This window comes from Cyprinus carpio, chromosome A1 (genome assembly GCF_018340385.1).
Source record: "Cyprinus carpio isolate SPL01 chromosome A1, ASM1834038v1, whole genome shotgun sequence".
NCBI classification, from domain to species: domain Eukaryota; kingdom Metazoa; phylum Chordata; class Actinopteri; order Cypriniformes; family Cyprinidae; genus Cyprinus; species Cyprinus carpio.
The window spans coordinates 8,956,976-8,975,874 of record NC_056572.1 but is presented as its reverse complement, the minus strand read 5'-3'; the positions used below and the strand labels follow the sequence as shown (position 1 = coordinate 8,975,874).

At 36.5% G+C, this 18,899-nt stretch overlaps 1 protein-coding gene across 1 annotated transcript in view; it reads left to right on the top strand.

Moving 5' to 3' along the window:
- LOC109064184 (receptor tyrosine-protein kinase erbB-4-like) overlaps nucleotides 1-18,899 on the top strand; it is a 187,273-nt gene that overhangs the window by 152,876 nt on the left and 15,498 nt on the right. Inside the window, exons 16-20 of the mRNA XM_042741326.1 lie at nucleotides 1,935-1,979; nucleotides 2,814-2,946; nucleotides 6,062-6,184; nucleotides 6,296-6,394; nucleotides 7,339-7,524. Of these exons, the coding sequence (XP_042597260.1) occupies nucleotides 1,935-1,979; nucleotides 2,814-2,946; nucleotides 6,062-6,184; nucleotides 6,296-6,394; nucleotides 7,339-7,524 (586 nt within the window). The remainder of the gene's footprint in view (nucleotides 1-1,934; nucleotides 1,980-2,813; nucleotides 2,947-6,061; nucleotides 6,185-6,295; nucleotides 6,395-7,338; nucleotides 7,525-18,899) is intronic.

Genomic DNA, 18,899 nt, shown 5'->3' with positions numbered 1-18,899 from the left:
ATCAGAATTTTCAGCATTATGACTCCAGTCTTCGGTGTCACTTGATTCTTCGGAAATCATTACAATATGCTGATTTGTTGCTCAAGAAACATTTATTATTATTAATGATGTTGAAAAACCATTTATCTTTTTTCATTATTATTTGGTGAGTAGAAATATCAAAAGAACAGGCATTTATTTGAAATATAAATATTTTTCTGTCACTTTTGATCAATTTAATGTATCCTTGCTGAAATAAAGTATTAATTTCTTTGTTTAAGACAAAATTACATAAAATTACATGATAGTGTAAGTAAAGCTTTATTTACATGTCAACTTTTAAAACAAAGTTACAAGAAACCTATAAATTTTGCACAATAATACAAACAGTAAAATAATAAAAAATAATAATATCATGAAATATAATTAATTATTAATTATTAGTTAATTATAATTAATTAATAGACTGAAAAAATGCTATTTTATGAAATAAAAGTGTTACTAAGTGTCAAATTGTTACATATTGTGAAGCTGTTTATCATAAGAATGTCAGAATTATCATTAGTTTGTTACAAATAATTTGCTTAAATGATATACCTGTACAATAATAATCAAAAAATATTGCTAATATGATTTGATCATAACACATACCACACATACAGTAGCTTACTAACTTTTATATAAAATAATTACTGAAAAGAAAAGAAAAGAAAAGAAAAGAAAAGAAAAGAAAAGAAAAGAAAAGAAAAGAAAAGAAAAGAAAATAAAATAAAAGAAAAGAAAAGAAAAGAAAAGAAAAGAAAAGAAAAGAAAAAAGTGCTGCCCTTGAGCCTAAGGAATCCTTCTTTGTGGCCCCCCTGAGTTTTCCTTGGTTCACTAGCCCTGCTCTAGGCAATTCTTTTGCTCAGTTTCATCTTGGAAATCTAATGAATGTCTGCAATTATTAAATACAGCTCCGTTTTCATGTCACTATCTAAACTTTGAGTGCCCAGTGAGATGGTGAATTTGGGTGCAGTTCCACAGGCCTTCAGTGTCACATCCCTTAGATCTGAGGCAGATCATCCTGCGCATGGACATACCAGTATGAACCTCTGCTTTGCTCTGGTCTGTCTTAGCTCTCCAATCAAAGCTCTTGTAATGCTCTAGGACACCATAACAAAGCGCTCGTGAGCCCTTCATCTTGTGGGTGACAGTCATCGCCGCTGGTTACTGTCAGGCATGCACTCTTCAGCAATGTTCTCTATGATTACTGAATCCAGTCACCACTGTCACAGTGCTCCAACAAGCCTTATCCCTGTATATAGAGCTCTGGAGATCTTTTCAGGCTATACTGAAGATCAGGCAAGAGGCTAATGCTAGACACATGACTAGGTAGATCAGCAGTTAACATGGTACACACTCATTACCAAAGGTGAGTGATATACACAACGGGTCAACATAAATGTTTATGTTTTTTTTTGAAAAGTCTTTTATGCTTACAAAGGCTGCATTTATTTGATCAAAATTACAGGAAAAAAAAAACAATAGTATTGTGAAAAATTGTTACAATTTAAAATAACGGTTTCCTATTTGAGTACATTTCAAAATGTAATTTATCCCTGAATTTTCAGCATCATTACTCCAGTGTCACATGATCCTTCAGAAATCAGTCTAATATGCTGATTTGGTGCTCAAGTAACATTTGTTATTATTATCATTGTTGAAAACATTTGTGCTGCTTCATATTTTTATGGAAACCATAATAATTTTTTTTTATCAATAGAAATTTCAAAAGAACACCATTTAATTGAAATATTTGTTTTGTAACAATGTAAGTGTTTACTGTCACTTTTGATTAATTTAATGTGTAAAAGTAATATTTAAAAAAAAAAAAATCATCATCATCATCATCATCATTAGTAGTAATCCCTATCATAATTGTGTTATTTAAATTTTAAATCTTGTCTGTGTCATAGGTGTACTGGACCCCGGATCCAAGATTGCATCGGAATGCTGGACAGGTTAACGCCTAAATGTTTTTGTTGTTGTTTTTTTTTTTTTCTAGACTTATACGGAGCCATGACATGCAAGAAAAAAAAAAATTATGCACGCAATTTACTAATTTGTTCCCTCAATGTACTTAAATGCGCACACGATTACTATTTTGTTCCCTTGATTTGCTAAAACGTGTGCACAATTTACTAATTCATTCTCTCGATTTATAAATAGTGTGCATGATTTAGCAAATCGAGGAAACTAATTAGTAAATTGTGTGCACAATTCATAAATCTAGGGAACTAAATAGTAAATCATGCACACGATTTAGCCTACTATATTTTTTTTTTTTTCCTGCATGCCATGTGCGGGGCTCCGTAGATTTAAGCTTACCTGTATATAAATAGTATATACTATATGAATGTCAAAAGCAAATGTTTTCATAACTACAGTTCTGACACTTCACTTCAGGAAACTAAAAAATCAATTAATTAAATACAGTCAACACATTACAGAATATTTCCAAATATTTCCTTTTATTTGTTTCCCACTAGAGAACTTTTCATATTTTTGTTGAGCATAGAATGTATTTTGATTATTGAGTTGGTTTGAATGTGTGATAATTAGGTGTTATGATTTGAAAGAACATAGCACTATTTCTGGAAAAGCGTTAGGCCTTCTTAAAAGTTCACAGAAAAAGAATAGGACAGTGAGTATTTTTGAATAACTGATTTCATTGGTAATGCTATTTTCCTAGTTGAGCCCTTCTCTTAAAATGCCAATAAAATCTGAAATGAAAAACTGAAATGTTCTTACAGTATGTTATGTTTCATGTTTTAAGTCCTTGCGTTTTCCTCCAGGACTCCTCTGATTGCAGCTGGGGTGATTGGGGGGATGTTTGTGGTTGTAATCGTGGCCCTTGGATTTGCTATCTTTTTCCGACGGAAGAGCATCAAGAAGAAAAGAGCCTTACGCCGTTTCCTAGAAACAGAGGTGAGAGCTAAAAATCGGACAACATTTAAAATAATTTGAATAATTTGGATGCAGTAAATAAATTTGAAAAACATTTAGTCTCAGGAAACACACAGTCCGAGAGAAAATAAAAAATGCAGACAGAAAGCCTGGCCAGTGAAATTGGTGTGGTAGTGCATGGATGGGTCTATGGGGTCTATAGTCACTCACAATTTTCCATTTGAAAGTGTCCCTCTCACTTCAATGGTGGAAAACCTCAAAAGGAATAATGGAGATCATTTTCAGATCCTTAAATGGAAACTCATGAAAGTTCTTCAAAATGTCCTGCAGCCAGTATGTGCGTGAGTATGTGCATTTGATATAAAGTTTAAGTCAATATTATGGAATCTGCAGTTCTGTTAGGTGTTAAGGAGTGTAGAGCACCATATTGATCTGCTGTTTCGGTATCTATTTCTTGAAGATAAATCCAGTTTTGAAGGTGTATTTGCTATGTTTTTTCAGCAAGAAAACTCAATATCAGTATTAATATTAAACAATTTGGAAATTAAGTCTGTCCATGAAAACTACTGGGCGTTTTATTTAAATGATGATTCTCTAGAGGTCAAAGTGTCTTTGCAATCTAAATAAATAAATAAATAAAGGAAAACTAACAGAAAAAGAAGAATGAGAACTTAGGAGAGGAAAGGTTAATATTGTGAAAGTTTTTAGTTGAGGTTTAAATGTGGAAATGGAAAGATACTGGAAAGTGTCAATGGAAGTGAATTACCTTAACACTTAAAGATCTGTCACCCATATAAAAAGGTTGAAATCTAGGGAAATCTGAACCAAGAGGTCCCGACATTCGTGCAGAAATACAGTATATGTATGCAGTAGCTCACATACTGTAGATAATGAGGTGCAAAGAATATGCAAAGCCTTGAAGGTTAAGAAAAGTACAGTATTTGAATACATGATGAGATGGGCAAGCTCTATAGAATGATATGAATTGTGTTTTGTAATTGTGAAAACTCTTATCAACAAAGTTGTGTATGTTTTTTAGACGTATTGTAATTTGGCAAATTTTAGTGGCTAGTCAACCCTCTACAACGCGAGTAAATCACTTGCATATGCGACTTAACCATTGGCTGACATTAGCCATTGGCTAATAAATTCTTACCGTAAACACTAGTGTGAAAGTGCACAACTTGCCATCGCTTTGCTGGGAGCACTGGTTCTCACACACATGCAAAAAAAGAGAGAGAGGGTCTTACATACCATGCAGAATTATAAACAATATTATTTGTTGCATTCTTCTGTGTTGTTCTGTGGTCTTTAAAAAGCAGGTCATATGGTATTTTAAAGTGTCCCAATATTGTATTGGAGTCCCCTACATCAGGTTTAAATGCATCTAAGGTCAGAAAACATTGTAATTTTCTCCGAATATACATTTAATATTAGAGTCATTTGCCAATTACTAGGAAATGATTCGTTTTATTCGGAGCAAGCCCCTCCCTTCCTCAAGCCTACTCTGCTCTGATTGGTCAGCTGGCCAAACCTGTTGTGATTGGCACAGAGATGAGTCCTTGAGCCAGTTAGCCAGCGCTACCATTGACAAAGCACCTTTACATAAAAACAATAATACAGTCAATCCGTTCTTATAATGACATAAAATACAAAAACACTTATGCAAGCGAATCGTGCCCACAGCTAAAGTTTAGCTGCTAAACTCTGAACACTAGGTGGATACGTTAGCCGAGTGCTAACGTGACTAACTGATTAAACAATACAGTTTGTAAACCAAAATATGTCTACTGTAATGTTTGAAGAAAGACAGACAAAAAGACGCTTGGTCTTAACTTTTAATCAGAATGCAGAACAGTTGTATCACAGGAGCACCAGCCGAAATCACTCATCTCTCCTCCTGCATTAACCCTGTAACTGCCAGTGTAGCACAATAAACAGCAATTTCACAATTATTATAAAGTCTGTGTGCTACACTACATTCTTTATTATTAAACAAAGTAATTAGAACAACCGTCAGTCTACAATAATCGACTTATTCTTAGGTTCACTGCGAATTTTTTAGAACTACTTCAGTAAGACAGTAATATCGTGCTTCACCTGGAAACCTAAAGCTGCACTAGGTATACATCACATATTGGCACAAAAAAATTATATTTTGAGCACTCAATTGAAAATCTACACCTAACGTATCAATCGTACTACTTACAGGTCGTGGTTCAGAGAGCTTGTTAGTCCAAATTAAGAAGATTAGAAGCCAACGAAGATAAAAGCCCAGATTAGAGAAGCAGTTCTTGATAAAATGACAAGCACACAAAAAAAGGCTCGAATTGTATTTCTGTGGTATCATTGAACACCTCGTCTTCTCAACATGATGTAAACGCACTAATAGCAAAAGTGTTTGTGGACAGATCAGACTCTGTTCGTATTTCGCGGGCAGGCGGGGATTATGCAAATGTGTTACCCAGTGACGTACACCGGTAACAGACAAAAGAGTCGAAAATATAACAACTCGTTACGGCGATTCAGAACCGACTCTCTCTTTTGAGAGACAATATCTTTATTTATCATGCACTTTTTTGATTAACAACTTTGCAGATTGTTTTCATTTAAGGATAGCTACGTTGTAAACTGCAAAAGAGAGATTTTTCAAAAACCCATATGACCTGCTCTTTAAAATTGAGAAATGGGTTGAACGTGATGTCAAAATGCCTTGTAGTTTTGAGTTTGGGGTCCTTAAATCTCTTTTGAAGGGATATGAACTTGGAACATCGGTCTGAGATTAGAAGCAATTCCATTAACTTCTTGATAATCCTACAGATCAGCCTAAAAATGGTCAAGTTAAATAATGTCACTGAAAGAATCTCTGTATAAACACAGGCTTAATTTGAGAAGTAAAGAACGGGAGAACAAAGACTGAGCAATGCAAACTGAAAACTTAAAAAAAAACAAGAATATAACCTACAGATTATAACCAAATAAATAAATTTGATGACAATAATGAAATCAGACTGAAAATGTGTCCAAAATGGTGCCAACCTGTGGCTGGCATATGAAACTGAAGTAGACATTATAGTCATGTATGAATTTGTGATTATGTTGAGTGATTTTGGTGTTGTAAATGTCTTTTGAACAGTTGGTGGAACCTTTAACGCCAAGCGGCACGGCGCCCAACCAGGCACAGTTACGTATACTTAAGGAGACGGAGCTCAAAAGGGTAAAGATCTTGGGAACAGGAGCCTTTGGCACTGTTTACAAGGTACTACATTCACTTTTATGATTTTTGTGTTTATATGAGTTTTGAGTTTTCTCAACAATATATTTTTTACAATTTAGCATGTGATTGACTTCAGCTGTCATCTTCTTCATAGGAGTCTGGGTTCCAGAAGGGGAAACAGTGAAGATTCCAGTGGCTATAAAGATACTCAATGAAAGCACAGGACCTAAAGCCAATGTGGAGTTTATGGATGTGAGTAAATTACAATTAAACCTTACTTTACATTTACCATCATTTGCAAAATAAGAATGCAAGAACAGACAAGTAAATGGATTTACTGAGAATGTCCATTTCACCAACAGTGCAAATCAAATAAATCTAAGCCACGCAATAATATCTGGCAATTGCATGCATTGTTAAATACATTTAACGTTAGACTAACCAAGTAAAGATATTGCTTTTAAGGCTATATTTGAGATGCTATCTTAAAGCAGGGGTGTCAACTTGGAGTCCACCTCACTCAACCCCAAGTTGAGAATTCAAGATGGCTGCTCCCTACGTGAGCAAAAGTGAAAGCTATAAACATTTCAATATTTATACGTTTCTGTTATATTCCCATGTCATTATTGAGTCATTACTGCCCAACTTCTATCTGTGAACATGTTGCTATGGTGTGTGTGAGTGTCTGCAGTTACAAAATGCAGTGTAATGCTCTGTTTTTGCTAACACTGCTAATGCTAACACGAGTGAACTCTGTTACATGTTTTCTGACTTCTCTATTGCAGTGGTTTTCAAACCCTGGGTCGCCAGGATGATTTAAGTAAAATGTGTGTGTGTATATATATATATATATATATATATATATCATAAATGCAACAAAGCTCAAAATTCTGCTGCTTAATATTTTTTTGCAAACCTTCATGCATCTTTTTTTTTTTTTTTTGGATTCTTTGATTTAATAAAAAGTTTGAAAGAACAGCATTTATTTTAAGTGGAAATGTTTTGTAACATTATAAATGCCTTTATTGTTCTTTTTTTCCCAATATGTATTGTATTGTGAGGTAGTTGGTGATAAACGCTATAGTTTGGCTCCTACCCTACTTCATAATACTAATTGGACCTAGAGTTTACATACTGCATATCGAGGGTGTTGATGAAAACAGCACATTTTCATTGTTTCTGTTTTTGTCTTCTAGGAGGCACTGATCATGGCCAGCATGGAGCATCCTCATCTAGTGCATCTTTTGGGGGTCTGCTTGAGTCCCACTATTCAGCTGGTAACTCAGCTCATGCCCCACGGCTGCCTGCTGGACTACGTACATGAACACCAGGAGAACATCGGCTCCCAGCTGCTGCTCAACTGGTGCGTGCAGATCGCAAAGGTACGAGTGTTTTTTTGCCTTTGTAGTTGAGCATGTACTTTGAAAAACATTGTCTCAAATAATTAATCTCTGTGTACCCTTTCCCATGTTTGTTTTTATATTTGAGAGTTCATAGTAAATGCACTTTATTTGATTCCTTGCAAGTTTTTATACCGAACGCACACATCTGCAGGCTGCTGAATCACTAAATACTCAGTTGCTGTGGCTCAGTTTGGTACCACATCAAATAGAAGGATGCTCTTCGAATTACTTCGAAGGAAGAAGCTCCAGTGTCTCATGCATCAAATGAGTGCAACTGCCCCATCCATGTTTAAAGAGAGAGTCTTCTTTCTTCAGCTCTGTGATGGAAACATTATGTAATGGACTTGTATATGAAGGAGTTCAGGAAAAATATCAGTTTCCCATTAGCTTTCCATTTCCTACTCAGCATTGCATGAAATATTCATTCATTGGTATTTTATTTTACCATTTGAGCTGTTGTACTTAAATAGTCAACGTAAGTTGAGGACTTAAGTCTGATTTCCATCCCACATATATACTACCATTGTATATGTGAGAAATATATATAATATATATATATATCTATATATATATATATATATATATATATATATATATATATATATATATTTTATAGTTTTTTTTTTTTTTTTTTTTTTTTTTTTTTTTTTTTTTTAAGCGAGGATGCATTCAATTGCATCAAAAGTGACAGTAAAGACATTTATAAAATTTAAAAAGTTTTATTTCAAATTAATGCAGCACAGCTGTTTTCAACATTGATAATAATAAGAAATGTTGCTTGGGCACCCAGTCAGCATGGCATACAGACAGACAGACAGACAGACAGACACTTAAAACTTGTCAATGCTTGTGTAGGGTTGTGTAGATTTTAGGATATTGCAAATAAAAACAAAAATGTTGGATCTAAACACCAAGATGTAAATAAAATTTCCAAACCGTGCATAGAAAACTTGACATGGAAATGTAACTTAGGAGGAAAAGCATTGTTCATTCAAGCTTAATTTAATTAAACTACTCACACAAAGCACATGAAATAATTTAATCGTAATATATTGCATTACTGTATATTGCATTCTGTGTTGGATACATGAAATCCACTTCCCCTCATTCAAGTGCCACAATCACCGAGCATTTTGAGATTGTTTGCTAGCATGTCATCTCTCAGAGCTAGTGGGTTTAAAGGGGACCTATTGTGCAAAATTCTCTTTTACATGGTGTTAAACACTGATGTGTATTCACAGTGTGTAAACAACCAGCCTATAACAGTAAAAATCCACCCAATCTTTTTTATATAATCCCCATAAATCAGAAGCAGTGTCTGAATGTACGCTGTTTCAGATTTCCTCCTACTGTGACATCACAGTAGGGGTAAGCCCGCCCATTACTGTTGACAATCTGCCCTATTTGGATTGACCCCGTCCTGATTGAACTGCACGTAGTCCGCCTTGTTTATATTGTCACTATAGTTCCTATATTTACACAATGACTATGTTTACATGCGCACGAATAATGCAATTATTTCCAATAATCAGAGTAAGGACTTAATCGCATTATGATGTTTACATGTCAAGGGCAAATCTCTTCACTCCCATTTACATGCGATTTCCATTATTCGTATTATTTGCTAAGAATTATTCATTATAAATGCAAATTTGTTCGCCAGTTCTTGTGTATCTAGGCTCGGAAACTAAAAATTTAACCACCTAAAAATTTCCACACTTCAATGTACTTCACCATCAAAATACTAACATTATGTTAATGTTGCGCAATGTCGACAACATGAACTTTGTTTCCTCGGCTCCCCAGAAATGCAATGCTTTCTTTCCCACCATAATTTCTAATCTGCATATTACTGCAGGTGCGCATCATGTCATTCATGTATGTCACAAGCGCATGCACACTTTGGTCAGAGAGGCAATAATGCGATTGAGGTGTTAATATGCCTGTATATTTCGATTCAAATCAGCGTATGCCACCTATGTTAATACAATTATGCTTGCTGCGATTATGAGCTTAATCGCATTATTTAGATCAATGTATTGCGTTTACATGAGTTAAAGTTTAATCACAATATTGCCCAATACTCATTATAATCGCATTAAGAGAGTGCATGTAAACTCAGTCATTGTCTGCATCACATAAACATTACAAATGTTGTTTTTGGATGTACAAATGAGATTCTCCAAAGACTCTCAGCATCTGAGCCATGGAGAACACTGTGGATGAATTTCATTTATGGAAGGAAATGTGCTGAAGATTCTTCATCATCTTATCAAATCATTTTATAATGGACTGCTTCATAAACATGGGTCAGTTCAACACAGGATTTGCACAGCAGCTGATTCTGACAGATGGATCAATACCATTTGTTCATGCTCAAACATCATATCCATAACAATTAAGAATCGCCTCATATTTTCTGAATATTTCCAAAATGCATTTCTGGATGTGCTTGCTAGCATGCTGTACAGTTAATGTGGCTAAAGTTACCAATGTCTCTCACTGTATTCACAGAGAGCAGAGCTATCATTAGTTTTATCCCGAAAATGATCACTGTCTGCATATTTAATAAATAATTTCTGACATTTTGGCTTTGTGAGATTCTCCGGTTTTGTTGTTGACGGACAATCTGAAGTGCGAGCTGTAAAGGTTCTGGCCTCTACTGGAAAGGGGGCAGAAGCAGCAGCTCATTTGCACTGAAAGACTCACACAAAAACAGTGTTTTTGCTCACACACAAACAGGGGCAAATTTGACATGTTATAATAAAAGATCTGTGGGGTATTTTGAGCTGAAACTTCACAGACACATTCTGGGGACACCAGAGACTTATTACATAATGTAAAATGGGGCATAATAGCTCCCCTTTAAAGTTGAATCTGTGTTTGATTTCTCACCTGCTGTGATCTTTAAGATATTAATCTCCTCAATCATCCGTTAGAAAACCCTGCTGTGTTCAACAATTCCTGTGATTCCTGCTCATTCTGTTTAGATCTTGGCGTCGTGTTCATCTATCATACAGAAACTGTGTGTAGTGCAAGGGCATGGGCTCCTCCTCCTGCTGTGTTCTTGGAGAAACTAGAGACTTATTTTATTGTCAGTGAATTTCCAGACCTGTTGCTTTCTCACGCCTAGACCTGAGGAACATGACAGCTGAAGTGAAGAGAGAGTTAGATGCCAGTAAGAGAGGAGACTGATGTTGGCACCTGCAAGGTAGCAAGATATTTCAGTTGGATAACAGCTTTTTCAGTGTCTGATATTAACTTCAGACATATTTTTTTTCTCTTCTTTAATGTCAACTTTTATTGCTTTGATTATTTACTTAGCATATTTTGTCTGAGAATACAACATCTGAATTAGTCAAATCAGTATATAAGACTAAAGACAAGAGTAATGGCTGCTGATAATTCAGCTTTGCCATCACAGGAATTATTTTATTTCTTATTCTATGCTTTAACTCTCAAAGAGGCAGATTCAAATTCTTTCAAACTACTTTATTCAGTATAACGCTTTCAATATAGATTATTCTGAAAAGGAATATATATATATATATATATATATATATATATATATATATATATTATATATATATATATATATATATATATATATATATATATATATTTATACACTCACCTAAAGGATTATTAGGAACACCATACTAATACTGTGTTTGACCCCCTTTCGCCTTCAGAACTGCTTTAATTCTACTTGGCATTGATTCAACAAGGTGATGCAAGCATTCTTTAGAAATGTTGGCCCATATTGATAGGATAGCATCTTGCAGTTGATGGAGATTTGTGGGATGCACATCCAGGGCACGAAGCTCCCGTTCCACCACATCCCAAAGATGCTCTATTGGGCTGAAATCTGGTGACTGTGGGGGCCATTTTAGTACAGTGAACTCATTGTCATGTTCAAGAAAACAATTTGAAATGATTCGAGCTTTGTGACATGGTGTATTATCCTGCTGGAAGTAGCCATCAGAGGATGGGTACATGGTGGTCATAAAGGGATGGACATGGTCAGAAACAATGCTCAGGTAGGCCGTGGCATTTAAACGATGCCCAATTGGCACTAAGGGGCCTAAAATGTGCCAAGAAAACATCCCCCACACCATTACACCACCGTCAGAGTCAGAAATCGAGACTCATCAGACCAGGCAACATTTTTCCAGTCTTCAACTGTCCAATTTTGGTGAGCTTGTGCAAATTGTAGCCTCTTTTTCCTATTTGTAGTGGAGATGAGTGGTACCCGGTGGGGTCTTCTGCTGTTGTAGCCCATCCGCCTCAAGGTTGTGCGTGTTGTGGCTTCAAAAATGCTTTGATGCATACCTCGGTTGTAACGAGTGGTTATTTCAGTCAAAGTTGCTCTTCTATCAGCTTGAATCAGTCGGCCCATTCTCCTCTGACCTCTAGCATCAACAAGGCATTTTCGCCCACAGGACTGCCGCATACTGGATGTTTTTCCCTTTTCACACCATTCTTTGTAAACCCTAGAAATGGTTGTGTGTGAAAATCCCAGTAACTGAGCAGATTGTGAAATACTCAGACCAGCCCGTCTGGCACCAACAACCATGCCACGCTCAAAATTGCTTAAATCACCTTTCTTTCCCATTCTGACATTCAGTTTGGAGTTCAGGAGATTGTCTTGACCAGGACCACACCCCTAAATGCATTGAAGCAACTGCCATGTGATTGGTTGATTAGATAATTGCATTAATGAGAAATTGAACAGGTGTTCCTAATAATCCTTTAGGTGACTGTATATGTATATATATATATATATAATATATATATATATATATATATATATATATATATATATATATATATATATATCCTTTTTTTAAGTAAAGTGATAAGTTTTTTGTTTGTTTTATTCTTCATTTACCTTTGTGATTTAATAATATTGGAATCAGAGGTTTAAATGTAAACCAATTTCAAATGAGATTGTTTTATCACTACATAATGAATAAAAGAGTGTAATAATATTGTTTCTAACATCTCCTGTCTCTCTGTGGATAAAGTGTGTGGCTGTAATAGAGCCATTTGCATATTTCGAAGCTAACTTGGCATCAAAATTGATACCCTCCATCAGATGATGGGTGTCATTTGAATAATTCCCAGCATCTAGCATTTCTCGTGCCAGAAAAAAAAAAAGAACTATATTGGAAAAGAGAAAGTTATCATCATTGCATCCATTTAGCTATCTAATCATGTTCAATTCTTATATCTGGTCCAGCCCTGTTTTTGTATGCAACACTAAGTGTTTTCTCTCAAGTTTCCTCTTTTATAACTTAAACAAATGCTTCACTAATGATGACAATTCGCTTAAAACTTCAGGCCATCCAAGATGTAGGTAAGTTTATTTCTTCATCAAAACAAATTTGGATAAATGTATCATTACATGACTTGCTCACCAATAAATCATCTGCAGTGAATGGGTGCCATCAGAATGAGAGTCTAAACAGCTGATAAAAACATCACAATAATCCACAATCCATACAACTCCAGTCCATCAATTAACATATTGTGAAGTGAAAAGTTGCATGTTTGTAAAACACAAATCCATCATTAAGGCGTTTTAAAGCATTGCTTCTATCCAAAATAAAAAATCCCCTGTTGTCCTCTCATATTAAAATCCAGAGGGGGAGTTTATTACAAACTTCACAAGTCATTAATTGATAATTGATTGATTTGTGTGGATTACTTGTTGATTATTGTGATGTTTTTATCAGCTGTCTAGACTCTGATTCTGACGGCACCCATTCACAGTGATGTGATGCTAAATTTCTTCAAATCTCTCCCAGTAAAGAAACAAACTCACGTACATCTTTGATGGCCTGAAGGAGGGCACATTTTTCAAAAGATTTTCATTTTTTGGTGAACTATTCCTTTAAGACCTTCACTTATGCATATGTTGTTTTCTAGCTGAGCAAATGCAACTCACTAGTAGTGCAGCAGGTCTCCCAAACCTCTTTTCTGCTTCTGCTTTTCTCAATTCAATTTGGATGTATTGTTTGTTAATATGTCTTTCTGTTTATTTATTTATTAACCTTTTAATGCTTGTGCTTTTAAAAGCCAGCATTTATCTTTTTCCATCACCTCTCAAACAATCCCTAATCCAGGTTGAACAAGCGCTTTCATTCAGCCTGATGATAACTCTGGAAAATGCAGAAAGCCTCTGAAACTCTCCAATTACTGCAAGGTATCCGCTGCACTAATAGATGTATAGAGTTTGGATTTGGGGGATTGAAAGTCTGATTGGATCATTAATTTCAAGATGGTTGACTATGAAAAGAGCTGAGGTGTCGTTATCATAGCTTAGAGTGAACTGGGCTAATTCAAGCCGCCTGCAGCAGATGGGACTCTGTGCTCATGAATGATTTAGTAATGTTTGCTTTTGAAGATGTGGGCAAAGGAAGAAATCTTGATCCAGTACTGAAATAATACTAATGTTTTTATGCAGATATCTCACCAATCAATCATATTACATCATTATAATACTAACTACTCTACAATAATTATAACAACATCATCTTTCTTTTTTTTCTTTTTTTTTACATTTGTCCATTTTCACAGTTGTGGTTTTGAGCAAGGAATGTCTTTTTTCAGTCTAAAATCAGAATCTGAATTTTATATTTTAAATGTCATTCAATTTATGATAATACGTTAAATTTACATTTAATTAGTTTTTCATGTTGGACTTTAAAGGAAAAAGGATTGTGAGAGTGTAAAATCTGTTGCATAACGTGTGTGGGTGTGTGTGTGTGTTTGGGTGGGGGGGGAGTGTGTGTAATGCAACATGTAAAACACAGTCATGTCAGTAAAGTACTATTAAAACTGAAAACCAAAAGTGAGATGTATGCATGCACCAGTATAGACAGCAAAAGAATGAAGGTTATAAGGAATTGATTTTATGGTGATGCGTGAAAAATGTAATCATCATGTATGACACAAACAGCAGCAAGTTCAATCTTGAGTTTTCATTAATAACAAATGATGTTTACAATTCTTTTTGGCCAGCTAGCTACATACTTTTAGCAGTTTGAGATATAGCACATCAATGTTTTTCTTCATGCTCCACGTTAGTCATCATTGTCTTTGTTCCAGCAGTGTGTGATGGACAATGCTCCTGTGTATTTATCACAAATTATACCATGTTGTCTGATGGACCTCCTGTGCGGCCCACGCACTACAGCTTTTCAGACAGTATGTAGTCCTGTTATCCTCCTCCTCCATAACACATCAAGGAAACTGACATTGTTGTGCATGTAGATATGCAGTCTAAGGCTGAAAAGAGTTTGTGAATTCCTCTAGCAATGCAGGTATAGTGATTTATTATTATTATTATTATTATTATTATTATTGTTGTTATTTTTATTTTATTTTATTTCATTTCATTTCATTTTATTTTATTCATTTATTTATTTATTTATTGTAACTAGATAGGATGCAAAATGTGAAGGTTTAGACAACACAGTTGAGAACTGAAAGAGTTTTTAAATGTCCTTTAGTTTAAAAACATCACAATAATCCACAAGCAATCCATGTGACTCCAGTCCATCAATTAACAGCATGTGAAGTGAAAAGCTATATGTTTGTAAGAAACAAATCCATCGTTAGGACATTTTAACTTTAAACCATTGTTTCTGGCCAGAATATGGGTCCATAATAAGTAATAACACTTCCTGCAGTAACACAATAAGGTCTCATTTGTTAACATTATTTATTGCATTAGCTAGTATTAACCAACAACAAGCATTTTATGTGTTTTATAGCATGTATTAATCTGTGTTAAATGCTGAAGTATTATTCATTTTTAACTAATGGAACCTTATTGTAAAGTGTTACTGTTTACTGTATCTGTAATCTGCTTACCATTAAAGGGGTCATATGATGCAATTTCAAGTTTTCCTTTCTCTTTGGAGTGTTACAAGCTCTTGGTGCATAAAGAAGATCTGTAAAGTTGCAAAGACTAAAGTCTCAAACCCAAAGAGATATTCTTTATAAAAGTTGAGTTGCCCACGCCCTCCTAAAATGCCTTGTTTAAACACGCCCCCGCATGTCTATGTCACGATGTGGGAAGATTTGCATAATGCCACCCAAATGTTCACGCAAAGAAAGAAGGCGTAACCTTTGATTCTCACTGTTGCCATCTGCGCCATGTTGTGGAGACGCTGTTTTGATGCGAAAATACTTTGTTTGGCCTTCCAAAAGAGGACACAACTAGAAATCAGTGGTTAAGTTTTATTTACAACACTGTTCCAGAACAGTTTGACCCAAATATTCAGATGTGTGCAGAACAGTTTATGGAGAACTGTTTCCTGATCCCGGGAGAATAGACTACAATGCCGGCTGTTCTGACTCACAGTCTGTAAGTACGTTTACATATGTAAAGGATTTGCCACTGATGTTTTAAACGTGAGTTTTGAGCAGTGTAGAACAGTGGTTCTCAATTCCAGTCCTTGCGCCCCCCTGCTCTGCACATTTTGTATGTTTCTCTTATGTCTTCAGACGTTTGTTCTATTTGAACGTAAGTGCCCTGTGAAGTGGACATCACAGGATATTTCACCATGATTCCAGTTCGAAGCGAACGTATATGTTCCATTCAAAGTGCATAGAAGTCTGCGAGACGTGAATTTAAATTCTATTTATTTACAGATGTAAATGATGTCACACTTGTCCGTGTGTGAAGACGTGCAGCGCAAATCCGTGAATGAATGTTCTGAAGTGAGGTAAACTTCAACAGATTTCCTCTGCTAAAAAAATAAATGCAGCAATAACATAACATTCAAAACCAGATAAAATAGGTTATAGTTTAAAAATATTGAGTTAAAGACTTTTATAAAATTCCATCTGTGAAAATAGTATGTAGATTTTGAATGAATTATGTTTGAATGCAATATATTTAGCAAATAAAAAATAGACATGTAAAAAAAAAGATAGACGTGTTAGATTATTCATCTTGTTTGCTCCTTAGTTGCCTGCCCTTATAAACCTTCAGTTTCTGTGTCTTCTTTGTTGCAAATAAATGTTATTTCAATTGTTAAAAGTGTGTTGATGCTTATTAAAAACTCCATTTCTTCTCCTCATTCGTCGTGTGCATTTACTACAACTACGTACTGTGACAGAATACACGACCAGAACCAAAAGTGAGCGGCACCTTTTCCCCCCGATTTTGTTTTCTGAAACTGTTTTATTTTCCCCTTTTGTTTTTCCCGCGGTGATTGAGATGGCCACTCGGTTCACCACCTTAGCCTGCCGAGATCTCCCTTTCTTCAAGTACGCTTGGGAGTTCTGCGGGCTCGCCACGGCGTCGGCTTTGGAGGATGCCACCATCAAGTCTCTGTTCTGCCTCAGGGCCAACTACCATCGCTCCATCGACCTCCCAGACACCACCGGACTGTGTTGGAGGGAAGCAGTCTTCCGGTGTCTGGGGAGTGTCCAGGACCGAGCCAGAAACAGCCCGTAGTCGAGCCTGTTGGCCATTCAAGAGTCAATTCAACCGGCCGTTCCCGAGTCAAGTTCACCGGCCGATCATGTGGCAAACCCACCGTCCGCTACTGTGGCACGCCCACCGTCATTTCTGCAGTCAAACCTGCCAGCCCCAGCACTCGCTCCAGTGCCAGCTCCTCTAAAGTGCCTTGCTGTGCCTGCTCCTCCAGAACGCCCTCCAGTGCCAGCACCTTATAAGCACTTCCCAGATCCCCAGTTAAGCCCAGGAAGGGGTTCCTGATTTCCCGTTTAGCCCAGGGAGGCTTCTGACCCCCAGTTAAGCCCAGGGAGGACTCCTGATCCCCAGTTCTGCCAAGGAAGGTCCTCCAGATCCTCAAGTATGCCCAATGTCGGCTCCAGCCCCAGAGCTCGCTCCAGCATCAGCTCCATGCCCAGAGCTCCCTCAAGTGCCTCAAGTGCCCGCTCCTACGGAGCACCCCCCAGGATTCCTAGATTTGCCCAATAATTTTTTTTTTTGGGTGGGGGGGGCATACACCCGTGGCTGAGCCACGGGGATCTGCCATGGCTTCCCGAGTCTCCTGATCCGCCATGGCCTCCTGAGCTACCAGCTCCGCCATGGCAACCTGAACTGCCTGCTCCGCCATGGCCTCCTGAGTCCCCTGCTCCACCATGGCAACCTGAACTGCCTGCTCCGCCATGGCCTCCTGTGTCCACTGCTCCGCCATGGCATCCAGGAGCTCACTGATCCGCCCTGGAGGCTCTCCTTGTCTCCGCCTGTTCCTAGCCTATGATGTTACTACAGCCTAGGATGCACCTTCCAGGAGGGGGGCAATATTTGTCACATGTCGGTTTCTGTTTAGTTCTTGTCTGTCCTTATTTTGCTCATTTCCTGTTCTCATTATTAGTTAATAATCATTCATTCTGTTCACCTGTGTTAGATTATTCATCTAGTTTGTTCCTTAGTTGCCTGCCCTTATAAACCTTCACTTTGTGTCTTTGTCGCAAATTAATGTTATTTCAATGGTCAAAAGTGTGTTGATGCTTATTAAAAACTCCTTTTCTTCTACTCTTTTGTCGTGAACATTTAATACTACCACGTACCGTGACACAAACACTCTTCCACCCTCTTCTTTTCAGATGATGCTTTCTCTCTCCGATTTTAATTAAGCCCCGATGGTCATGCAGGTCTAATATTTTGTTATTTCCCATGCCAGGGGTTAGAAAGTGTTGTAATAAGGCACTGCGGGAGCCTCTTCTTTTTTGTTAAGAGAAACTTTAACCTCTAGTAGCGCAGATTTAAAAACAAGAGAACAGAGGTTAGGGGTGCTACTCGAATGCTCTGCCCTGCTTACATGCAGGGTTTACTCTTGCTTTAATCTGACTCCAGTCAAACTGAACACACAAAGGGCTGCTTCTCACTGCCTAGCCCATCTCTTTGCTGGAATAGAGAGCTTTCTGTATGGAGAGAAACATTAGAGGCCAGCCGCAGTAAAGCTCATCATTTGAATGCTAATTCCACTAGATCCAAATTTCTTGATCCCAGAATTAAAAAATCAAATTGGAAGATTCAAGATTGTTGGATAGTTGTGTTTGGACAGCATTCATGAGAGCAGCTGTGTCCTGTAGTGTTTCTGCTGACAAAAGCATTTGCTAAAGATCTCTCTCATATTCCTTTCTTATTTATTTACTTATATAAGGAGAAATACATTATTTACTGTATCTTAACTCCACTCTTCAGTGTCACATGATCCTTCAGAAATCATATTAATATGCTGATTTGCTGCTCAAGAAACATTTCCTTTAATCAATTAAAAATGTTTTATTTCTGTTATTTTAGGTAAAAAAAAATAATAATAATAATCCTACTGACCCTAAACTTTAAAATGGTTGTGTAT